This window comes from Nicotiana tabacum, chromosome 8, assembly GCF_000715075.1.
Source record: "Nicotiana tabacum cultivar K326 chromosome 8, ASM71507v2, whole genome shotgun sequence".
NCBI classification, from domain to species: domain Eukaryota; kingdom Viridiplantae; phylum Streptophyta; class Magnoliopsida; order Solanales; family Solanaceae; genus Nicotiana; species Nicotiana tabacum.
In genome coordinates this window covers 2,667,568-2,694,021 of record NC_134087.1, presented here as the reverse complement: position 1 = coordinate 2,694,021, position 26,454 = coordinate 2,667,568, and the positions used below count along the sequence as shown (strand labels likewise).

Sequence of the window (26,454 nt, the reverse complement as noted above, 5' to 3'; positions counted from 1 at the left end):
ATTGGGACAAAGTTCATGTAATGTATGTGCTCATTAGGAACACCCTTAAGTTCTGGTGTCTAAATAAAAAATGGTGTCAACTTTAAGTGTCTCCATGTGTATTCTGCCTTGTATAAATATAGAAATAGCACTGTACATATGACACAAGAAATAGAAAAATATTTTTCATACCATCTTTGTTGAATTTCTTCGGTATGTATAATCGTACGATAAAAGTTTTGTAACACGTTATGAGGACCGAGGGCAAGGGACGATTGAGCAACTCAAACGACAACTTTATTATCTGATGTAATTAATATTTTACTTAATGATATGGTTAGTAGAAGTAAATTTAGTTAGAACAATGGTAAAATATACGCCTAAGTATATATGGACAAACGAAATAAATTATTATTTTTATAAAAATAACAGAGCCAATTTTTCAGATACTACTACACTTGTCTTCCTTCTCTGCTCGCAAAGACTCCAACTAAGCGTTGGTTCATATCCGAAGAGAAGTAGTTCTACCGCGGGAGTACGTTTCTCATTGATGCACCGCGTATTCTTTGTTCAATGTCGGAAATACTATTACACTCACGCAATTGCAGCGAATTCTCAGATTTCTCATTTTGCTCGTTTGGGCCAAATTCAGAATGCCCGAAGGGTGTTCGACGAAATGTCCGACAAAACTGTAACTTCTTGGAACTCGATAATCGCTGGGTATTTCCAAAATCAGCAGCCCTATGAAGGCCAGCGTCTTTTTGATCAAATGCCTGAGAGAAACATTGTTTCCTGGAATGGGTTAATCTCAGGTTATGTAAAGAATGGGATGGTGAAGGAAGCAAGAAAGGTGTTTGACAAAATGCCCCAAAGAAATGTCATTTCCTGGACTGCTATGGTCAGAGGGTATGTTGAGAAGGGATTGGTTGAGGAGGCGGAAACTCTGTTTTGGCAAATGCCTGAAAAGAATGTTGTGTCATGGACTGTGATGTTAGGCGGGTTGATTCAAGAAGGGAGAATTGATGAGGCTAGAAAGCTTTACGTCATGATGCCAGTAAAGGATGTAGTTGCAAGGACTAATATGATATGTGGATATTGTCAGGAAGCCAGGTTGGAAGAGGCTCGCGACCTCTTTGATGACATGCCACAAAAGAATGTCGTTTCTTGGACTGCCATGGTATCAGGATATGCCCAAAATGGTAAACTGGATATTGCTAGAAAACTATTTGAAGTCATGCCTGATAAGAATGAGATCTCATGGACTGCAATTGTCATAAGCAATGTGCAATATGGTAGATTTGAAGAGGCGTGGAAGCTTTTCGAAGTAATGCCTGTAAAAACCACTCCTGCTTGTAATGCCATAATACTTGGAATTGGACAGAATGGGGAGGTTGCTAAAGTAAGGATGGTATTTGATCATTTGAAGGAGAAGGATGATGCAACATGGAGTGCAATGATCAAGGTTTACGAAAGGAAAGGGTATGAGTTAGAGGCGCTGGATTTGTTTCAACGAATGCAAGTAGAAGGATTTCGGCCAAATTTCCCTTCCTTGATAAGCATGCTTTCAATTTGTGCTAGTCTTGCAAGTCTTGATTATGGTAGAGAGATACATGCAAAGTTAATCAGAACCGACTGTGATGATGATGTGTATGTCTCGTCTGTATTAATCACAATGTACATTAAATGTGGTGATTTCGTCAAGGCAAAAATAATATTTGACAGATTTTCTCCTAAAGATGTGGTCATGTGGAATTCCATTATAACAGGTTATGCTCAACATGGTTTAGGAGATGAAGCTCTAGAAGTGTTCAGAGAAATGTGTTCTTTAGGTATTACCCCAGACGAGGTTACCTTTGTTGGAGTTCTATCTGCATGCAGCTACACTGGGAAAGTGAAAGAAGGGCAAGGCATCTTCGAGTCCATGAATTCAAAATATCAGATGGAGCCAGCAACTGCACATTATGCTTGCATGGTAGACATGCTTGGTCGAGCTGGTCGGTTGAATGAGGCAATGGATCTGATCAACAAAATGACTGTAGAAGCAGATGCAATTGTTTGGGGTTCTTTGATGGGTGCATGTAGGATGCATATGAACCTAGACTTGGCGGAAGTTGCTGCAAAGAAACTTTTACAGCTTGAACCCCAAAATTCTGGGCCCTATGTCCTACTTTCTAATATTTATGCATCCAAAGGTAAGTGGGCTGATGTTGCTTCGCTTAGGAAGTCAATGCAGTCTAGGGAAGTGGTTAAATCACCTGGTTGTAGTTGGCTTGAGGTAGACAAGAAGGTGCATATGTTCACCGGTGGACAGAGCACACCCCATCCCGAGCATGAATCGATCATCAAAATGTTAGAAAAGTTGCGCCCTATGTTAAGAGAAGCTGGATATTGTCCTGATGGAAGCTTTGCTCTGCATGATGTGGATGAAGAAGAGAAGATGCATAGCTTGAATTATCACAGTGAGAAACTAGCTGTGGCCTATGGACTTCTGAAATTGCCTGAAGGTATGCCTATACGAGTAATGAAAAATCTTCGGGTTTGTGGTGATTGTCATTCTGCTATTAAATTAATATCTAAAGTCACAGGACGAGAGATAATTCTGAGAGATGCCAACAGATTTCACCATTTTAAGGATGGGGTATGTTCATGTAGGGATTATTGGTGACTGCTTGATTACCTGTAATAATTCATTACAAACAGCTTTGGTGTTGTGGTAAATGGTGACTATGCACTCATTTAGCAGCCAACTGTATGCATTCGTCTCTAATAGATTATAGAAGAGGATCATAAAGCCCACTAGTGCGAGTATTTCATCTCAAATTACTGGAGATATAGTGTATCCTGAGTTTGTCGAACAATTATAGAGGATTGTGTTGTCTACTCAAACAAATTCATTTGTGAATATAAAAGAATGCAAAGATTAGGACGGAGCTAATATCTAATCTCATACTAAACAATGCTCTGCACCAAGCCAGATCACCCATTATTGCAACCTTCAGAACAGGAGTTCCACTAGCTGGAGCTGGTTTCCAGAGCATGAACCGAGTCAGAGAATTAGCGTGAACAAAGACTAGAGCCGGAGACTTGGCGTTTGAACTGTGCTGAGCAGACATGACTTCTACCTTAACTTTGTCCTTTTCACTATGCACCAGCCATGAACTAAAACGGCTAATCTGTCAAAAACAATCTTGTTTCCAATCATGGCATGGCTTTACTGAGTTGGCATTGTTGCAGCTATTCTGATCTTCTTCAGCCACTTGTAGTACAGAGCCAAACTAGCGGAAGGTTGACAAGAATTCAAGAGAAGGTAAACCGTCCTGCCTAAGTTCACTGAAGTTAGCTTTCTGATCAAATTAGTTGTTACTGAAAGATATTATACTAAACTTCCATGAATTGAAACTGATATCCTGTTATTCTCTTTTCCCCGTTTTTCAGTTTTTTCTATTGAGATTGTTGTCTTTCTGCATTTTCTTCACTTTGTAGTAGTTCATATCTGTTTAAATTATTCAAAGCTATATGTGAATTGAAACTGATATCCTGTTATTTTGGATGTATGTTTTTCTTGTGTTATTTTCAAATTCAGCTTTCCATGGTTTGGGCTTGGGTTATAAGCATCGTTTGCTGGTTTCTTTTGCATTCTAATCCTTGTGTTGCATATCACGTATGAGCAGGAGTCGTACTCCTGGTTTTGTTGTTATAGCAGGGTTGGTGAAATAGAACGAGATCAGCTTGTGGCAGACTTCCATAAGGGTACGGGTGTAATTATGATTTACTTCTTCAGTTTGCAAATGGAGATGAACCTTAAGCTTTGTGTTTAGTGCTTCCTATTTTTCTTACCTTTGCTGCTAGTTTTTCTTTTTTTCTTTTTCATATTAAATGGTAGACTTGTTGATTAAAAAACTTGCTTCTGCTTTAATCAGGTGCTTCCCCCTCGAAGCTATGGATATCCTGTTTTACCCTTCTAATGGATTGCCTATTCTGAAAAAAGATTCAAACAGTGCCATTGCTAGGGAACTATTTTGCCTTTCAGCAGACGAAGCAGCTTTAAGTTTATATCATGTTATATCGTCAGTGAATGCTGATCATATAGTAGAAGACTTGGCTGTGATATTCGATTGCAAGGTGGAAACCCCACCGTTTGTCTTGGGCTACATCTGGGAGCAAAACACAAAGAATCTGGCACTTGGCAAAGTGTCATTGACAGATGTAAAAACAGATTTGCTCCAAGAAAGAAGCTGTACCTTTCTTTGGGAGGAAGACTATACTAATCAGTAGTGTTTTGTATGGCGTCCCTACTTGATGTCTTTACTGCACATTCGTGCAAATGTTGGAAAGCGATTGAATAAAATAAAACCTTTCTATGGTAATGAAATTCTGAGAAGAAAGAAATGCATCGAGTCAGATGGCCCATAGTGACTAAAGACAAAAAGAAATTCTATGAGGTATGGGAATCAAAAATCTGAAATTCTCAACAAAAGTTTGTTCCCGAATAGTGTAGGAGGTACAATGAGCAGGGATGAATTGTGGAAGAATGTGATAACAGTGCAATACAGCAAAACTGATAACTGGTGCACTAGACTAGTGACTACTTCATATGTAGTTGCACTATGGAAACCAATTAGAGGTAGGACTTTATAAAAAAAAGATAACTGAAGGAGCGCAATGGCAGGAAGATCAGATTATGGTCAGATAAATAGCTGGAAAGGTCTATCATGAAAGAGCTGTTCCCTGACCTTTACTATATAGCCGTCTTCAAGATTCACAACAATCTCGATGCTACACTGGAGATGGATAGAAGAAGTTTCAGTCACTGGAAATAAAAAGGGTTAATATAATCCGCGTTGCATAAACTGGAAGCAGTAAATATGGAGGTGAACAAGACCCCGTTGTATGGACAGGCTGCACGAATAGCAGATTCTCAGTTAACTCCTGTTAGAAAACTTTACTTCAACAGAGGAGTTGCAGTAACTCACTGTCCTTGAAAAATGATTTGGAAAGAAGAGTTCCGACAAAAGTTGTGTGTTTTTATGGATTACATCTTTTGGTGCTTGTTTTGACACAAGACGACTTACAGAGGAGAGGATATCAGTTATGCTGCAGTAGACAGTAAGCACCATCAGTCTGTTTTACCATTTATTAGTCCTTGAAGTCATTTTTTCTGTTGCATGTATTGGTTTCTCTTTCTCTTTTTGGTACCTTCTCTATCTATCTTTTCTTGTGCTATTCATGTCTAACTATAAATCGTTCTGCTCCATGTCAATTGAAACTAATATTTTGCTCATTTCTTTTTCTTTCTATAGCGGAGCCAGAATTTTCCCTAAGAGGAGTCAAAATATAAATAAGCATATAAAAAAATTAAGGGGATTCAACACATATATATCTGCATAAAAATAAAATATTTAACATATCTATGCGGTAGGTGTCAATTGACTCTCTTTGCCAATGAGTGGCTCCGTCATTGCATTCTATTATGCATGGTTTGGATGTTATAATAGTATGCATGCGTATAGCTGCTGAGAACCAGAGCATGATCTATTTTAAGGAGAAACAACTCCTGAATTCCAAATTCTTTGCTAGAGAGACAACAGCCCAAAGGTGACCAAATAAATCTGCAGATGAGTTCTTAAAATTCTTCATGCTCTTTTGGCAATATGAAACAATTCTGCATATTGCACGTAGTATCGAATTGATGGACAGAGACAACAAACAACTGGTACCAAATGCTTATAGAAGTTGCAATTCTAACAGGAAAGTTATGCAAATGATGACACCAATAGGTCACATAAATATTTTGCTACTTGAAGCTGGCCCTTAATTTAGGCAGCTGCAACCATAATCTGTAAAATTTACCATAAACATACTGCTGGTGGTTTACTCTTTTCTTTTTGACTGTACAAGGGTCCAAAAAAATAACCTCCAACTCTAGCTCAATGAAAATTATCTTAAATTCCTGAATACAAGCTCAAGAACCACAAAATATTCAGACTTTTAGTGACAAGAAGAAAAACTCAATAAGTCTTGGAACACCCATAATTCACAGTATCATCATCCGAATGGATCCAAAATCAGCCACCTTAACATAAGACATCAGTTGCTGTAGAAACTGAAGCACTTTCACCACAATTACTAATGAACAGACAACTGAATCAATCATGTGTGTCGAGGGGAAGAAAAAGAATAAAAGATAGCCTGGTGCACGAAGCATCACGCATTCACACAAGGTCTTGATTTTGGACCGCACTCCAAAGAGTGTGATGTAACCGGCCTACTTGATGCAAGCATCAATGGCTGATTTCCGTAACCTTTAGGTCACACAAAGACAATTTTACTGTTGCTCCAACTCCCCTCCTTTGAAAGAAAAAAATACAAAAGGGAAAAGGGTCAACTCAAATTGACTATATACATTCAGAAAATAAAATTCAGGTAGATGGGTGATCAGTAGTTACAGGGAGATTAGATTATCAAGTCGAACTCAACCCAATTCTGTCCCAGATTTGAAGAAGAAGAAATAGAGGAATTATCAAAATCTTGATGATGAGATGATGAAGTAGAAGAAGTAGCGTAAGAATAACGTTGGTAGGAATAAAGGCTATGAGGAAAACAGAGGAAAGTCCAAACACAGAGACCAATCCGTTGAAGAGGAAAACAGATAACAAGATCCAACAGTTGTTGGCTGCTTATTGGATCTTGCAAACATGCCAGAAACTGCCAAATCTGTGCTGAAAACTTTGCCACTGACACCACTAATACCCCATTGAATGCCATGTTTTGTTAGTAGTATGCTCTTCTTCTGTTTTTCTTTAGATTCTGCTCTTAAACTTACTTTTCACTTTTCTGTCATTTCCCTCAACTTGAAACTGTATGTTGTCCACTTGTCTGCCAGTTGAAGGTGTAAAGTAGGGGCGGAGCCCGAGTGCTCACTGCGCGTTTGGTCGAACCCAATAATTTTGATTCAAATCATATATTTATTTTTAAAAAGTTCATTGAATATATACGAATTATTACTCCCTCCGGTACACAATAAGGACCAATTTGCTTTGGGCACACGAAAATACTAAATTCTAGACGAAAAATAGTTAGTATAACTAAACTACCCTTCATTAAATGTTGCACCAGAGTTATAGTAGCACTTAATTCTCTTCTCAAATATGAGGAGTAAATGACTTTTTAGAAATACGTACATAAGGGTAATTTTGGAAAAACAAGTTAGAATTTTTTTTCTTGATTATATAAATTGACATTTAATTTAAACCAAAATAAAAAAACAAATTGATTACTTTTTGTGAACCGGAGTAAATAATTTAGAACGCAATAACTTAAAATTTTAGATTCCTGAATCCATAACCTCGAAATATTAACTCTCTGGTGCAAAGTGTAAAGTGGGGGAGAAGTGGTCAGCTGGAATTAATTGGCAATATTACATTGGTTTTAATGGAGTGGTTAAGCTATAATGATAAACCTATTGCTTTATTGGATATAATATATTAATATCATCTAGTCTAACTCGGTTACCAAATAATAGTTGTATTAAATATCGTTATGACAATATTCTAAAACATGATTCACAAGGATCTTTGGCTTTTTGAAAGAGACAAATTAAAAAAACCAATATTGTGGATACGGAATTTCTTATTAAATGTAGCTAACTAATCAAAATGAAACAACTCACCACAATATAAAAGTTGAGGCATTGATGAGTTGTACATATTGAAACAAGACAGTCAACATATTCACATTTAAGATAATTTGTCCTTGAAATCATCATTTTACATTTTTGAAAGATTTCACAATTTTCTTCCCAAATTCCATCCCAAATCACGAAATAAATGATGAATTCAGTGATAGATTCATGTACTCTAGCCAAATCTGAGTTAGAATCACTTATACCAAGGAATTTCTTGAAAAACCTTCGAAAAATCACCAAAATCCGAGTTCTCTAGGTCAAAATATCAAATAAAACACAAAACCTCGTATTTATAGAGTACCCCTCAGATTTCAGCCACCGCGGGCCGCCGTTTCACAGAGATTTGAAGGAAAATAATCACGAATTAGGGTTGAGGGAAGAACGGGGATTATGTGGTGTGATTTTGGGCTGGTTTGGATGAACTTGCCACTTGGCCGGAAAACTTCAAACTCTACACCTCTCGGTGGTTCGAGTGATTTTGGCCGAATTAACTTTCTCAAGACCAATTGGATATGCAAATTTGTACAACTAGGGTTCAAGTCGGGTATTACTCTCTCGAGGTTTATTTGCTAAAATTGAAAGGTACGAATATAAAATATTAGATGTTGCTAAAATTGAAAATACATTAAAATTAGATATATATTAAAATTGAAAATATATTAAATTAAAATATATAAAAATTAAAACTACGATAAATAGCATAATAACAAAGTAGGGGCTTATGTCGTTTCCAGATACACCAAAATCGTGTCTGCCCATATTCTTTCAATTTGGGTTTACAAGTCTGATAAAATATTTATTCTTTTCGTCATTAGTTAGGTAATTAAATTAATTGTTTGAGTACAAAATTTTCCCTTTTGTGTATATTAGTTTACTCGTACATACTTATTTTATAAAAATTATAACATGTTATTTTGGACAACTGTATTGGCTATCACAAAGTTAATTAGACTTTCTAACTCTTATTAATTACAAAAGTATTTGGCTCTCTGTATTATTGTTTAGAATAATAAATATCTATTGCCAGCTCATGTTGTTCCCTTTTTAAAAAGTTAATCATTTTGATTTGAATAAATCAATCATATCTGATAACATTATTGTACCTCATAGAATTAAAGCAATGTAATTATAAACAATACCTAAGTAGCCTTATTTATTTTTTAATCTTAATTTGCATTTACATGATATCCAATCCATCTCTAATTCAAGTAGTTGGCCAGTACTAAAATAACATCAGTTTTATTTAGATCTTCTTAATTCAAACGAGAGTTTTTGACCAATATTGTCTCTTATCTTTGAGGGTAGGTGTATTTTGATCCCTCAAATATAACCTGAGCATATTTAATCCCTTAAGTATGCTAAAGTGGAGCACCTTTAGTCTCACTGACAGAATGTGTTCAAAAACTAACGGTGTTAACCAACTCTGATTCATGAATCAAATCTTCTGCTCTAAAGCAAAATGTTTCCTCTCCTTTTATTAGATAACGCAAATTATCGCTTTAATTCTTCATTTTTAGATAATGTCTTCTAAAATTTTGACCTTGAAAATATCCCCTATGTGCCAGTTTTCAATGAGAAAATGACACTGTATAGCTGTTGTAAAATAATAGCCGAAAAATGTATAAATTTGTATATTATTTTGTATATAAATACATTTTGTATGTTAATATACAAAAATTATACAAATTTTATATACTTTTTCGGCTACTAAATATAAATAATTTCTGGTGCGGGCTAAAAGTGATAATACAATCTGGTTATTTGTTTGCTTCAATAATATGCCTAGAAGTGATCTTGTCAGCTATATATTTTTCAAATTTTAACTTTTCTTTTTGAAAAAATCAACAAAAAATTTTAAAAGTAAAAGTTTCAACGTTAAAATCTTAAATTTATCAGCTCTCTACTATTAGTGGATGTTGGTTTATAAAATATTTTTGATAAGTAAATTAAAAAGACGGTCAGTGCCGAAACACAACTCCGTAATTGATCTTTGACAGATTCTATCAGTGAGACTAAAGGTGCTCTACTTTAGCATACTTAAGGGACTAAATATGCTCATGATTATATTTGAGGGACCAAAATAAACCTAACCTCAAAGATAAGGGACAATATTGGCAAAAACTCTTCAAACTAGCAGTAACTATTTGGTACTTTGGTTTCTACTTTATTTCTCTATACAGATATTATATATGCAGATAAAAGTTTATTAATTATGAGATATAAGAAAACTCATGCAAAATTTATACATATTCCCAAAAGCTGACTTGATCTTAAAATAAAAAGGCGAATGCAATGTTCCTTTTTTTTTTCGTACCTCCAAATCTTTTGGTGATCAAGAATTTAAAAAAAAACATACATGTTTTTATTTCAAATTTATTAAAAAGAAAATGATTTTCCCTTATAAATTATTGGTTAAATGATTCGTCGAACGGTTCAGTTGATCTGAGCCCGGTTTAGACTCCAAGCACTCAAACCGGAGACTTCAACATCGTGGGATCCATTGTTGAAAACAAATATATGGGCATTATCGTTGATGGCTAAAGTAGGATAAGCTCTGGTTGTAATGCAAGTTTTTCCCCCTCCACCAAAGCTTTCTACTATGGAATGATCAATCTGTTTTAAAAAAGAAAAAAAAAAAGCATATAATTAGTCTAGCTATTTCGAGCTTTGAATATGTTACATGTGTTGCATAATTCAAAAATTAGGAGATTTGTATTTTGATAGTAAACTTACCAAAGTTCTCAATGACAACTTTTCCGTAACAGGATCAACATCCAAAAAGGCTCCATATTTGCTTGTGTCGTACTCAAAACCCTCAGCAGACCTGCATTTTGAAAAATTCATAATGAATTTCTAAAATCTTTTTAGTTTAAACAGCTGGGTAGGCGACTATAGTTGGGTGGGCGACTATGTAAGTTAAATGCAAACAAACACTTTCAAACTTGTCATGTTCCATCAAGTAGTATTTGTTGAGTTTCTTTTTAATATGAAAAGGTATTAAAAAGAGGGTGAATATGAAATGGAGGGAAATGAAAATTTTGAGTAAAATTTTAAGTTTCCAAATGCACTTCATGTAGCTCTTAAAGAGTTAGGAAGAAGGCAAGCCTCGCGCCGCCGTCATCGCTCGCTCGGCTCGGCGTTGGATTTGGATTTGGATTTGGTCAAATGATCGATTGATTGATTAATATTTTGGACCAAATTTATTTGTTAATAGTGAATATTAACGTAATATTATCCGTGTTTGTAACGGATGTTTTCTAATCCGTGAATATTAATGAGCAAGTGCTCATTTCACCATGTTGAGTGCTTCCTCCATTAATTAAAAGTCTTAGTGCTCCAGCCACCATGAGTGCTTCCTCCATTAATTAAAAGCCTTAGTGCTCCAGCCACCATGAGAAAATGCTTCACCAAATGAGTGTGTTTACCAGCTGATTACACTATAAAAGAAACCAGCAGCTTGTTGAAAAACAGAAAAAAACGGACAGAAAATAGAAAGCAACGAGCAATCTAATTTCCTCTTCTATTATCGCTCAACATTGGCAATAAATTGCATTCCTTCCTCTCAAAAATTCCATTCGACTTCTGAGTTCTCCTCCTTTCTTATGCATTGCTTTAAACTACAAACAAAGCAACCGTAAGTGTGATTTGCTGTCGAACTTTGTGTTCGCTGAAACACCGGGCATCCCAACACACGAGCATAATCCAATTGTGATATGCTTTGGCCTTTATTCTTTGCTGGTGCAAGATTCACGTCAATTGGAGTCTTTGCAACTTTAAAGCCCAAGTGCTTGAATTTTTCAAGTACTGTCTTAATATAATGAGATTGTGACAATGCCAGACCTTGAGGAGTCTTATGGATCTTAATTTCAAGAATTAAATCAGCAACTCCCAAGTTTTTCATATCAAACTTGTTAGTGAGCATACGCTTAGTAGCATTTATGTTGGAATTGTCATTACTCATTATCAGCATATCATCCACATATAGGCAAACAATGACTATGTGATTTGTAATATTTTTAATGTACATACATTTATCACATTCATTTATCTTAAAACCATTTGACAATATTGTTTGGTCAAATTTCGCATGTCATTGTTTGGGTGCTTGTTTTAGTCCGTAAAGGGACTTAACAAGTCTACATACCTTCTTTTCTTTACCTGGAACCACAAACCCTTCAGGTTGTTCCATGTAAATTTCTTCCTCCAAATCTCCATTTAAGAAGGCTGTCTTTACGTCCATTTGATGAATTTCAAGACCATAAACTGCAGCTAAAGCTACTAGCATTCATATGGATCATTACTCTATGGATCATTACTGGAGAATATATATCAAAGTAGTCAAGACCTTCTCGTTGTCTATATTCTTTGACAACAAGTCTTGCCTTAAATTTATCAATAGTGCCATCATCTTTTAATTTTCTTTTAAAAATTCATTTACAACCCAAAGGTTTATTTCCAGGAGGAAGATCAACCAATTCCCATGTATGGTTGTTCAAAATGGATTCTATTTCACTATTGACTGCTTCTTTCCAAGACAATGATTCCGAAGAAGACATAGCTTCTTTAAATGTTTGAGGATCATTCTCCAGAAAGTCACAAAATCTGGTCCTAATGAAGTAGACGTTCTTTGACGTTTACTACGTCTTGGATCCTCCTAATTAAATGTAATTTCTTTGTTTCTTCCCGAGGTCGTTTAGATCCTTCACCAAACAACTCCCATTCATTTTTTTACGGATATATATTTTCAAAGAACTCAGCATTATCTGATTCTATAACCGTATTATTATGAATGTCGGGATTTTCTGATTTATGAACCATAAATCAATATGATTTACTATTGGTCGCATATCCTATGAAAACACAATCAATTGTTTTTGGTCCTATTTTTACCCTTTTGGGTTTAGGAACTTGCACTTTTGCCAAATACCCCCACACTTTAAAATAATTCAAGTTGGGCTTCCTTCCTTTCCATTTTTCATATGGAATGGAATGTGTTTTACTATGGGGTACTCGATTTAGTATTCGGTTAGCCGTAAGAACGGCTTCCCCCCACAAGTTCTGTTGCAAACCAGAACTTATCAACAATGCGTTCATCATCTCCTATAATGAACGATTCTTTCTTTCCGCAATCCCATTGGATTGGGGCGTGTAAGGGGATGTTGTTTGATGAATAATTTCATATTCTAGACATATTTCTTCAAAAGGAGATTCATATTCACCACCCCTATCACTTCTTATCATTTTGACTTTCTTGTTAAGTTGTGTTTCAACTTCATTTTTATATTGCCTGAATGTGTCTATTGCTTCATCTTTACTATTAAGTAAGTAAACATAGCAATATCGAGTACTGTCGTCAATAAAAGTTATGAAATACTTCTTTCCACCGCGAGATGGTATTGACTTCATGTCACAAATATCTGTGTGAATTAAGTCTAAAGGATTTGAATTCCTTTCAACCGACTTATAAGGATGTTTAACATATTTTGATTCCACACATATTTGACATTTTGATTTTTCGTATTCAAACTTAGGCAATATTTCCAAGTTAATCATTTTCCGCAAGGTTTTATAATTCACATGACCCAAACGTACATGCCATAAATCATTTGACTCAAGTAAGTAAGAAGAAGTTGAAGTCTTATTATTATTATCAACAACTATTACATTGAGCTTGAAAAGGTCCTCGGTGAGGTAACCTTTTCCTACAAACATTTCATTCTTACTTATTACAACCTTGTCGGATACAAAAACGCACTTGAAACCGTGTTTTACAAGAAGTCTAGTAGAGACTAAATTCTTCCTAATTTCGGGAACATGAAGGACGTTGTTCAAATTCATGATCTTGCCAGAAGTCATCTTGAGAAATATCTTCCCATATCCTTCAATTTTTGCTGTAGCAGCATTTCCCATGGAAAGCGTCTCTTCGGGTCCAGCAGAAGCATAGGTAGAAAATGCTTCCCTCACAGCACAAACATGGCGAGTGGCTCCAGAATCAATCCACCACTTCTTAGGATTTCCTACCAGGTTGCATTCAGAAAGTATGGCACATAAGTCATCAACATCATCATTCTTTTATACCATGTTTGCTTGACCCCTTTTCTTGTCTTTCTTTCGAGCACGACACTCCGTAGATTTTGTCCGGTTTTCCCACAGTTGTAGCAGTTTCCATTGAACCGCTTCTTGCTTGGATTGTATTTTGTACCATAAGCCTTCTTTCTCTTTTTGTTATCTTCAACAATATTTGCTCCCATTATTGTTGAATTTCCACGGCCTCTCTTTTTCGCAGCTTTAGTGTCCTCTTCTATTCTCAATCGAATAATGATATCTTCAACGGACATCTCCTTTCGTTTGTGTTTCAAATAATTTTTGAAGTCCTTCCACAATGGAGGCAACTTCTCAATTATTGCTGCTACTTGGAATGCTTCATTGATGACAAGACCTTCAGCAAGTAGATCATGAATAATTACTTGCAATTCCTGGACTTGGGTAATAACAGACTTGCTATCTACCATTTTGTAGTCCAAAAATTTTGCAGTGACAAATTTCTTCATCCCGGCATCTTCAGTTTTGTATTTCTTTTCAAGCGCATTCCACAATTCTTTTGATGTCTCCACACCACTGTATATATTATACAGATTATCATCCAGTCCGCTAAGAAAATAATTCTTGCACAAAAAATCAGAATGCTCCCACGCCTCAATCACGAGAAAGCTTTCATTTCTCTGGAGTTTCATCTGGCAGATCAGGAACATCTTCCTTGATGAACTTCTGTAGACATAACGTAGTCAAGTAGAAGAACATCTTCTGCTGCCAGCGCTTGAAATCAATCCCAAAAAAATTTCCGAGTTTATCTGTCGGTGCCAACGCCGGTGTTCGGCTTGTTGATGCGTTGGCTGTCATCATCGGAATAGCTCGATTTCCGTTGTAAAAATAATCCTTCGTGGCGGTTTGTTGGAAATTAAAATCGACGTGATTTTTTTTTCTCCCAGTTTAAACATTTGTTTGTGTCATTCTTTTACAGAAATGGAAAATGACAACAGAAACCGAGCTGTTCCGATGATGACAGCCAACGCATCAACAAGCCGAACACCGGCGTTGGCACCGGCAGAGAAACCCGAAAAAATTTTCGGGATTGATTTCAAGCGCTGGCAGTAGAAGATGTTCTTCTACTTGACTACGTTATGTCTACAGAAGTTCATCAAGGAAGATGTTCCGGATCTGCCAGATGAAACTCTAGAGAATGAAAGCTTTCTCGAGATTGAGGCGTGGAAGCATTCTAATTTTTTTGCAAGAATTATATTCTTAGCGGACTGGATGATAATCTGTATAATGTATACAGTGGCGTAGAGACATCAAAAGAATTGTGGAATGCGCTTGAAAAGAAATACAAAACTGAAGATATCGGGATGAAGAAATTCGTCGCTGCAAAACTTTTGGATTACAAAATGGTAGATAACAAGTCTGTTATTACCCAAGTCCAAGAATTGCAAGTAATTATTCATGATCTACTTGTTGAAGGTATATTTCAAAAGAATACTGATGTTGAAAGTAAAATTTTTAGTAATTTTACTAACGGAATTTTAATTGAAGGTCTTGTCATTAATGAAGCATTCCAAGTAGCAGCAATAATTGAGAAGTTGCCTCCATTGTGGAAGGACTTCAAAAATTATTTGAAACACAAACGAAAGGAGATGTCCCTTGAAGATCTCATTATTCAACTGAGAATCGAAGAGGACAATAAAGCTGCTGAAAAGAGAGGCCGTGGAAATTCAACAATAACGGGAGCAAATATTGTTGAAGATAACAAAAAGAGAAAGAAGGCTTCTGGTCCGAAATACAACCCAAGCAAGAAGCGGTTCAGTGGAAACTGCTACAACTGTGGGAAAACTGGACACAAATCTACGGAATATCATGCTCGAAAGAAAGACAAGAAAAGGGGTCAAGCAAATATGGTAGAAAAGCATGATGATGTTGATGACTTATGTGTCATGCTTTCTGAATGCAACCTGGTAGGAAATTATAAGGAGTGGTGGATTGATTCTAGATCCACTCGCCATGTTTGTGCTATGAGGGAAACATTTTCTACCTATGCTTCTACTGGACCCGAAGAAACTCTTTCTATGGGAAATGCTGCTACAGCAAAAATTGAAGGATATGGGAAGATATTTCTCAAGATGACTTCTGGCAAGGTCATGAATTTGAACAGCGTCCTTCATGTTCCCGAAATTAGGAAGAATTTAGTCTCTACTGGACTTCTTGTAAAGCACGGTTTCAAGTGCATTTTTGTATTTGACAAGGTTGTAATAAGTAAGAATGAAATGTTTGTAGGAAAAGGTTACCTCACTGAGGGCCTTTTCAAGCTCAATGTAATAGTTGTTGACAATAATAATAAGACTTCAGCTTTTTCTTACTTACTTGAGTCAAATGATTTATGGCATGTACGTTTGGGTCATGTCAATTATAAAACCTTGCGGAAAATGATTAACTTGGAAATATTGCCTAAGTTTGAATGCGAAAAATCAAAATGTCAAATATGTGTGAAATCTAAGTATGTTAAACATCTTCATAAGTCGGTTGAAAGGAATTCAAATCCTTTAGACTTAATTCATACAGATATTTATGACATGAAGTCAATACCATCTCGCGATGGAAAGAAGTATTTCATAACTTTTATTTTGGACAGTACTCGATATTGCTATGTTTACTTACTTAATAGTAAAGATGAAGCAATAGACGCATTCAGGCAATATAAAAATGAAGTTGAAACACAACTTAACAAGAAAGTCAAAATAATAAGAAGTGATAGGGTGGTGAATATGAATCTCTGTTTGAAGAAATATGTCTAGAATATGGAATTATTCATCAAACAACATCCCCTTACACGCCCCAATCCAATGGAATTGCGGAAAGAAAGAATCGTTCATTAAAGGAGATGATGAACACATTGTTGATAAGTTCTGACTTGCCACAGAACTTGTGGGGAGAAGTCATTCTTACGGCTAGCCGAATATTAAATCAAGTACCCTATAGCAAAACACAATCCATTCCATATGAAAAATGGAAAGGAAGGAAGCCCAACTTGAATTATTTTAAAGTGTGGGGGTGTTTGGCAAAAGTGCAAGTTCCTAAACCCAAAAGGGTAAAAATAAGACCGAAAATAGTTGATTGTGTTTTCATAGGATATGCGACCAATAGTAAAGCCTATCGATTTCTGGTTCATAAATCAGAAAATCCCGACATTCATAATAATACGGTTATAGAATCAGATAATGTTGAGTTCTTTGAAAATATATATCCGTATAAAAAGGAATGTGAGTTTTTTGGTGAAGGATCTAAACGACCTCGGGAAGAAACAAAAGAAAGTACATTTAATCAGGAGGATCCAAGACGCAGTAAACATCAAAGAACGTCTACTTCATTTGGACCAGATTTTGTGACTTTCTTATTGGAGAATGAGCCTCAAACATTTAAAGAAGCTATGTCATCTTCGGAATCATTGTCTTGGAAAGAGGCAGTTAATAGTGAAATAGAATCCATTTTGAACAACCATACATGTGAATTGGTTGATCTTCCTCCTGGAAATAAACCTTTGGGTTGTAAATGAATTTTTAAAAGAAAAATGAAAGATGATTGCACTATTGATAAATTTAAGGCAAGACTTGTTGTCAAAGGATATAGACAACGAGAAGGTCTTGACTACTTTGATACATATTCTCCAGTGACGATCCATATGAATGCTAGTAGCTTTAGCTGCAGTTTATGGTCTTGAAATTCATCAAATGGACGTAAAGACAGCCTTCTTAAATGGAGATTTGGAGAAAGAAATTTACATGGAACAACCTGAAGGGTTTGTGGTTCCAGGTAAAGAAAAGAAGGTATGTAGACTTGTTAAGTCCCTTTACGGACTAAAACAAGCACCCAAACAATGGCATGCGAAATTTGACCAAACAATGTTGTCAAATAGTTTTAAGATAAATGAATGTGATAAATGTATGTACATTAAAAATGTTCCAAATCACATAGTCATTGTTTGCCTATATGTGGATGATATGCTGATAATGAGTAATGACATTGCCAACATAAATGCTACTAAGTGTATGCTCACTAGCAAGTTTGATATGAAAAACTTGGGAGTTGCTGATTTAATTCTGGGAATTAAGATCCATAAGACTCCTCATGGTCTGGCATTGTCAAAATCTCATTATATTAAGACAGTACTTGAAAAATTCAAGCACTTGGGCTTTAAAGTTGCAAAGACTCCAATTGATGTGAATCTTGCACCAGCAAAGAATAAAGGCCAAAGCATATCACAATTGGATTATGCTCGTGTGTTGGGATGCTTAATGTATATCATGAATTGTACACGACCAGATATAGCTTATGCTATAAGTAAAGTGAGCCGATATACGAGCAATCCAGGCCAATCTCGTTGGATGACAATAAAACGAGTTTTGGGATATTTAGAACATACCCAGAACTTTGATTTGCACTACAGTAAATTCCCTGCGGTGATTGAGGGATACTGTGATGCAAATTGGATCACCGGTTCAGCTGATTCTAAGTCCACGAGTGGATATGTATTCACTATTGGTGGAGGAGCGATACCTTGGAAGTCGTCCAAACAAACATGTATTGCCTGCTCTACAATGGAGGTTGAGTCATAGCCTTAGATAAAGCCGGTGAAGAAGTTGAATGGCTCCTAAATTTCTTGGAAGACATTCTATTTTGGCCCAAACCGTTGGCACCAATATGCATACATTGCGATAGCCAAACGGCAATTGGAAGGGCTGGGAGCATTATGTATAATGGTAAATCTCGTCATATACGACGAAGACATAAAACCGTTAGGCAACTTCTCTCTAGAGGAATTATCACGATTACCTATGTAAAGTCAAGTGATAATGTGTCAGATCCACTTACAAAAGGCCTAACTAGAGAGGTAATTGAGAAATCATCGAGGGGAATAGGACTATGGCTGAGAACAAGTCATTGTGGCGGTAACTCTACCTAGAAGATTAGAGATCCCAAGATCTAGGTTCAAGGAGATCAAACAAAGTCATTAATGACGGTTCAACATTGTCAACAAAAATCTTGGTCCATTCTCGTGATGAGACAATGTTCAGTACCAGGGATAAAGCATTAAGGCTTTTTAATGATTTCTAAATTTAATACGGGATATATCAAATAGTGTATCTACGAGATAACACGTTTAGGAATCACCTATGTAAGTGTGAAGTGTTAGCCGCTTCAAGGAGAATTCTGCAAGGCCAATTCTCTACGCACTTATGAAATTAGGCGGTGTTCATGGCTGAAACGAACACAACAATGAGAACCAAAGACGGTTAGGGGTTGATTGTGTGACTTATGGTTTTCTAGGTATACACTAAAGTTCGACGGTTCAAAGATATCAAATCTACCGATTGACTATGTATATCCGACATAAGTTCACTACGGAAAGTTCAAAGGGAAACCTACTTATCCAGATGCAATTAATCCTTGCTTGCAAATCACATAAGTTTATCATGCATACTTCCGTGATATAGTAATTCCCCATTCATGTGGGGGATTGTTGAGTTTCTTTTTAATATGGAAAGGTATTAAAAAGAGGGTGAATGGAAAATGGTGGGAAATGAAAATTTTGAGTAAAATTTTATGTTTCCAAATGCACTTCATGTAGTTCTTAAAGAGTTAGGAAGAAGGCAAGTCTCGCGTTGCCGTCGTCGCTCGCTCGGCTCGGCTCGGCGTCGGCTTCGGATTTGGATTTGGTCAACTGATCGATTGATTGATTAATATTTTTGACCAAATTTATTTGTTAATAGTGAATATTAACGTAATATTATCCGTATTTGTAACGGATGTTTTCCAATCTATGAATATTAGTGAGCAAGTGCTCATTTCACCATGTTGAGTGCTTCCTCCATTAATTAAAAGCCTTAGTGCTCCAGCCACCATGAGTGTTTCCTCCATTAATTAAAAGCCTTAGTGCTCCAGCCACCATGAGAAAATGCTTCACCAAATGAGTGTGTTTACCAGTTGATTACACTATAAAAGAAAGGTGCCAGCAGCTTGTTGAAAAATAGAAAAAAACGGACAGAAAACAGAAAGCAACGAGCAATCTGATTTCCTCTTCTGTTATCGCTCAACATTGGCTATAAATTGCATTTCTTCCTCTCAGAATTTCCATTCGACTTCTGAGTTCTCCTCCTTTCTTGTGCATTGCTTTAAATTACAAACAAAGCAACCATAAGTGTGATTTGCTGCCGAACTTTGTGTTCGCTGAAACACTGGGAATTCAGTGGGCTCGAATTAATTACTGTTTCATTTATATTTACATTTATAGGCTAACGTTCTTTTCTCCAGAATTATTATTTACAAGTACAAGTCAAATAAAAATTAACAAGCTTATAAAAATATTACCAGTATTGATGTTGCAAAAGCATTTATATGTTGCAAATAGGGGGTGGCAAACAGGCGGGTCGGGCCGGATATGAGCGATTCAAAATAGATAAATTATTTGATCCATGTATAATACGGATTGAAAATAGGCTAACTGGCATATAATGTGAATATTCATATTATTCATGGTTTCTTGAATATGATCACTTTTGGGATAATTTCTAGTCTCACAAACTTTAGAACCTCCAATTTAAGTCTTTATAAGTATAAAAGTTAAACTCATTAGTTATTCATTGGTTATCCATTTTCTAAGTGGATAATATGGTTCTTATCCATATTTGACCCGTTTTTAAAAAGTTCATTATCCAACCACTTTTTAACGAATAATATAGGTGGATAACTGTTTTTTTTAATCCATTTTGCCACCACCAGCTACAAATAAGCCTAAAAACTAGTGATTTTTGTATGCAGCAGATAATGTAGCCTATCCTTTTAGGAGGAGTTGAGTAGATACCTTTTCTGATCACAACCCATTAGCACAACAAACTTGTCATTCTTTTTGAAAATTCTAAAGAACACTGCAGTATATTCTTCAATGGTATTTGAGGCCAATACTAGCAATCCAAAAGGTCCAACACCAGTACTGTTTGCTGATGAAGCTTTTTGGCGACATATCTCTTGTGAATTACTCCAACTTGATTCCAGATCCTCTGCTTGCTCAAGCGTCGCGATTGGGATTGAGAAGGAGATTTCTACATCCGCCTGAAACAATAATAAGTCGATGAATAAACAACAATTCCAGTGTAATTCCACGAATGAAGTTTGGGAAGGAATTTTTGTATCCAAACCTTCCGTTACCCTGTGAAGGTAGAAAGGTTGTTTCCGAAATGCGCTCGGCAAAAGTTTAAAGAATTATACCTGTGCACCAGTGACACCTGGAATTTCACTCTTTGAACCTGCTTTTAGTGTTGTAGCTGGTAATATAACTTGGTTTTTCCTTAGTGTTTCAAGTTCTTCCACTGGCCATTGAACCAATTGCTTTCCAGCTTTATCGAGCCAAATCTTCCTAGGAAACGTCTGTAAAACAATGATTATCATTAGATAGAGGTAGGCCGAAGAAGTATTGGGGAGAGGTGATCAGGACATGCAGAACATGTCACATCTTCAGCTTACCGAGGACATGATCCTTGATATGAGGGTGTGGAGGTCGAGAATTAAGGTAGGAGGTTAGTAAGTCGTCCAACGTATTTCTTTTCCAAACCTGTACTTCTTTTTCTTAGTTGTAGTACTAGTGTTATCCTGGTGTTCCCTATTTTTAGATCGCTATTATTACCCGATGTTTCCTATGCTTCGATTATATTTTTTTTGGTTATTGTTATTGTTTCTCTTTTTGAAACAGCTTCTCTATCCTCCAGGGTAGGGGTAAGGTTTGCGTACACATTACCCTCCCGGACCCTACCCACTGAGTTGTTGTTATTGTTTATCTTTCCGTAGTTCTTCGTCATAATTGTTGCGGTTTTGCTTTTCTTGAGTCGAGGTTTTATCAGAAACAACCTTCCTACTTTTACAAGGTAAGAGTCAGATCTAGATATATACTACCCTCCCTGATCCCACTTATGAGAATATACTCGATATATTATTGTTTTTCATCAGATATTTGAGAATTGTGCCATATATAAGAAAGGCATCAAAGGAATTAATTACCTGAAGACCAGACCATCCTTTGATGATATCAATTTCCCTACTTGTAGACTCATCAACCCAAGCAATCAAGATCCTCCTGGTTTTGGCACTGTCAAAAAAAGACTTAGAAGCATAAAACCTTCCATAATCCACCCTTAATCCTGATTCAATATTGTCTACAAATCCATCATCTGGTATATATACATCATTCTCATGGTCATAATTTCCAATCGTATAATAATCAACACCAGTACCAGCCACACTAATCTTAAGTACATATTTAATCCCTTGAAAAATCACTTTAGTGTCAACTCCATTTTCAGTACCATCAACTAATACAGGGAAAATTTCAGGACATTCCCACATTCTAGTTTCATTTGTCCAATGCAAGGGTCGCTCAGCTTCAGTCCAATGAATAAAATCTTTACTTTTGTATAAAATAGCAGTTCCATTGCCTTCTCTTTCATTTCCAATAATAACTCTCCAAATTCCATCATCAGGGCCTAACCACGCCGTGCTCGGGTCCCTGAACAAAGTTTCTTCCCCTGGATTAGGTACCATTATCGGATTATGATCCGATTTAATCCATTCGATAAGATAAGGATCTGATAAATCTTTTGGTATGGCTAGATTTTGAAGTTGTGTATCTTGTGTGTCACAACCAGTGTAAAGTATAGCTGGTGTGCCATTTTGGAGAAGTGTAACAGAACCTGACCAACAACCATTGATGTCATATGAATCTGAAGGGATAAGTGCAGGAGGATGAATAGTCCAGTCAACAAGATCAGTTGAAGTAGAATGACCCCATGCTAAGTTTCCCCATATTGCAGCTTCAGGATTGTACTGGTAAAATAAATGGTATATTCCTTTGTATATCATTGGTCCTGCAAATTTAATATTGTAAAATACTAACGGTGTAATTTAACTTGTTATAACAGGTTATTTACAGACAAGAGGGTTGCTCTGACGGTAAGCAACCTCCACTTCCAACCAAGAGGTTGTAGTTCGAGTCTCCCCAAGAGCAAGGTAGGAAGTTCTTGGAGGGAAGGATGTCGGGGGTCTATTTGGAAACAGCCTCTCTACTCCAGGGTAGGGGTAAGGTTTGCGTACACACTACCCTCCCCAGACCCCACTAAGTGGGATTATACTAGGTTGTTGTCGTTGTTGTTGTATAACAGGTTATTTACCATTTATTTTAGTTTATCAAGTTATGCTATTATAAAGTAACTAGCAATACCTATTGATTGTGTAAATATTTTTTTCATAATGTTTAGTGCATTGACACAATAAATGGGGAAAATATAGTAATGATATGATTGATCCAGTATCAAATACTGGTAATAATATAAACAAATGAATATTCTCCTGTGCTTCCAAATAATAAAAATAGCACGGGTTAGCCAGTTTTCGGACTGGTCATTCATAAATAGCCAGCGTTTGCAAAGTCATTGAAAAATAGTCAATATTTTACTGCAATACGAAAAGTTCCAGCATAATATACTGGAGATCGGTGTAACTGTGTATGAACTTCCAGCATATTATGCTAGAACTCCTACACGCGAAAAGTTCCAGTATATTATACTGGACCGGTAAGTATACTGGAGTTCCTGTATATTATACTGGAATTCCAGTATATTATTGGATTATTTTTCCGAATTTTGAACGATATTTTCGTTCAGATTTATCTTTACATGAAAAGTGGCTAAATTTCGATTACTTTTGAAATTATGGTTATTTTTGAATGATTACTTGTAAATTTAGCTATTTTTGAATTCCTTCCTTCCAAACATGATGTTCAAATTTGTACATAGTAGTTTAATTTTCTCCTCAGCTTTAGTTCCTATAATTACTTGGATCCTCTATTCTAGATGCACAACGAAGAGTTGATTATATTTAATTTTCTGATTAACATTTTCCTTATTATATTGAACAAGCAAGCAAACAACTACTGATGATTATAAATTCTATCGAATTATAAAATAATACGTAATTTGGTTATCACTTACAATACCTTCATTCAAGTTTAGTGTAATTCTTGAATTTTATTTAAATTTTGGCATACTTAGACTAGGGGTAAAAATAGGTAAGGTTGGTTCGGATTTTTTTAATTACAAACCATACTAATAATGCCGGATTTTTAAATCTGTAAACCAACCAAACCAACAAAGTCGGGTTTTTCAATCTCGATTTTTCTCGGATTTTCAAGTAGCACAAAATACGTAACTTGTCTCCAAATATTTTTTTAGTCCTAATAAGATACAATTATATAATGTATTTTTCAAGAAAATAATACAATAATATGATATAATTAAAATATTCAAAAAATAATAATAAAATTGCATAAAGCATATGCCATAATGAGAATTAACATAATCTAAAAATACTATATAGGTCATGCTTAAAATTAATATAGCTAATAAATACTATTAATTACATAATTAAGCACTAAAGAAAAAGATAAACTAAGTTATGCATTTTCATTATATACCAATGTAAAACTAAAAAATAGATATTCAACACTATCATCATTCCTAGTGTTGAATTGAATATCTTTTGTTAGCATTAGTATTGATTTGAACTTTGTTTGAGTTACTACATTTATGGGCTATAAAATTTATTTACCATTCAAGAATATTAAGTCCAAACTTAAAATAATACGTTAAAAAATAAAATTTTGAAAGAGTTTAAAATATATTTATAAATTACATTACAATAAATATTTATATATATAAAATATTTTTAAAAATTGTATAAATGTACTATCGGGTTGGTTTGATTTTGGTTTGACCTTTTTTTGTTAAACCCAAACTAATTATAGTCCGATTTTTTTTTCCAATACCAAACCACAATCGATTTTTTTTTTAATTTGACTCGAATTATCGATTTGGTGCGGTTTATCGATTTTCTTTGTACACGCCTAACTTAGACAATGAAATCCTTATTTTAGAAAGATTTTCTAGGACAACTTTCCCGTTTTCGTAAATGAAAATATAAAAACGGACAAGAAAAGAAGAACATTAATTTCGACACCCAGCCACAACTTATTTTTATTATTTCCTCCGATCCACAATAATTGACCAATTTATTTTTTTATTTTGGTCCAAAATAAGTGTTCGTTTATATATTCAAGAAAAAATTCAATTTGTTTTTACAAAATTATCCTTTTATACATATCCCTAAAAAATTTCTTACTCCTCACATTAAATATTTATTAAGGGTAGTTTAGTCATACTAGGTATTTCTATATAGGATTTAATATTTACTTAATGAGCGTGCCAAAAGCAAATTGATCGCTTATTATGAAACGGAGAGAGTAGTGAGCTAAAATTACATCCAATTATCCCCATTTCTCTTTCTTATCATACCCTTGAGTTTTTAGGTTGTACAATATTATTGGAGGAAGAGAGTTGGAACGACAACATTAAAATTTGCCAGTATTATTTGTGACGTGAAAAAGGTAGAATTATGTGATAGAATTTTAAGTCCTCTAAATAGAAAACAATTAGACAAGAAAACTTACCATTAGGATCTGTGAGTCCAACATGTATTCCAGTTCATCAGCATTACAAGTCAACGACACGATCCACCAATCGAACAAAAATCAAGAATAAATAAATAAAAACATAAAATATAAAAAATAAGAGTTTATTATATATTACACAAAAATAATCACAAATCTGAAAAAGGATAAGCATATTTAAGAATTACCATTAATCCAATTTCGGGGAGGTTGAAAATGATATGCAGTTCTATAAGGTTGAGCCATGAGGATAGGAAAATATTGATTTACACTTGAAAACTTCTTTTTTGTTAGTGCAAATGTTGCATACAATTGAAGAAGGTATAAATACACTATCCCGTCTTACTCTGTCTTGTACAAGTCATTTAAAATAATATATTCCAACAAAATTTAAATAATATATGCCAACAAAATTTAAATAATATATCCCAACTAATCCCAAATAGTGTATTCCAACTAATCCAAAGACGGCAAACAAGAGGAAACTTCCATTCCATATATCTTACACAAGTCAAAATATTATATTTACAAGTCAAAATAATATATTCCAGCAAATTAAGACCTAAAGTATTAGTGGTTTATGAATTTGTCATCAATAATCTTAGCCAAACGGTGACCTGCTACGTAAGCATTTTGGACACAAATTTCTCAATCAAACTTGATGAATTCGATCAAACTTGATGAATTGCCATAAAGACAATACTCTGCTCTATATATATTCCGACTAATCCAGAGATGCCAAACGTCCATATATATTGTACAAGTCGAAATAATCTATTACAACTTCTCTGTCTGCATTCAATCATGTACCTAAAAGACACTTAGGTACTGAAGCTACAGGGTGCGGCAATTAGAAAAAAAAAGATGTTAATTTCTAGTGCAGGATTTTGATTTTGATTTAATTTTATTACGAGATGCCGATTAAAGAAGCATGATTGGATATGTGAGACTATGAAAGGCTTACGTAGCAGGTCACCGTTTGGCTAAGAATGTCATTGGTCGTCTATTGATGCAGGGCTTTACCTGCTAATTTTTACTATACCAGTCATCTATTTCGTATTTCGTATTCTGTATTTCATATCTCTAATATTGTTGTTACTAATATATCGTCTTCTGTTGCTTTTTTTTTTTTGAGCCGAGGGTCTCCTGGAAACAGCCTCTCTAGTCTCTACCCTTCGGGGTAGGAGTAAGG

At 35.3% G+C, this 26,454-nt stretch overlaps 2 protein-coding genes across 3 annotated transcripts; one reads left to right on the top strand and one right to left on the bottom strand.

The window, feature by feature from the left end:
* The first annotated feature begins 240 nt into the window (after positions 1-240).
* LOC107794337 (pentatricopeptide repeat-containing protein At1g56690, mitochondrial-like) lies at positions 241-5,260 on the top strand. Of its 2 annotated transcripts, XM_016616820.2 has the most exons (3): positions 241-3,286; positions 3,651-3,729; positions 3,900-5,260. In XM_016616820.2, the coding sequence occupies exon 1, from the start codon at positions 308-310 to the stop codon at positions 2,642-2,644; it is 2,337 nt and encodes a 778-aa protein (XP_016472306.2). In that variant the 5' UTR covers positions 241-307; the 3' UTR covers positions 2,645-3,286; positions 3,651-3,729; positions 3,900-5,260. The 2 variants fall into 2 exon arrangements, with proteins under 2 accessions (XP_016472306.2, XP_016472305.2); XM_016616819.2 differs by lacking the exon at positions 3,651-3,729.
* Positions 5,261-9,910: 4,650 nt separating this feature from the next.
* On the bottom strand, positions 9,911-25,569 carry LOC107765510 (beta-fructofuranosidase, insoluble isoenzyme CWINV3-like). Its single transcript, XM_075218891.1, has 7 exons — positions 25,451-25,569; positions 25,263-25,271; positions 21,764-22,626; positions 20,978-21,136; positions 20,574-20,821; positions 10,397-10,487; positions 9,911-10,276 (listed from the first exon to the last, which is right to left on the bottom strand). Exons 1-7 carry the CDS (start codon positions 25,506-25,508, stop codon positions 10,097-10,099), a joined length of 1,608 nt encoding a protein of 535 aa, XP_075074992.1. The 5' UTR covers positions 25,509-25,569; the 3' UTR covers positions 9,911-10,096.
* Positions 25,570-26,454: the final 885 nt, after the last annotated feature.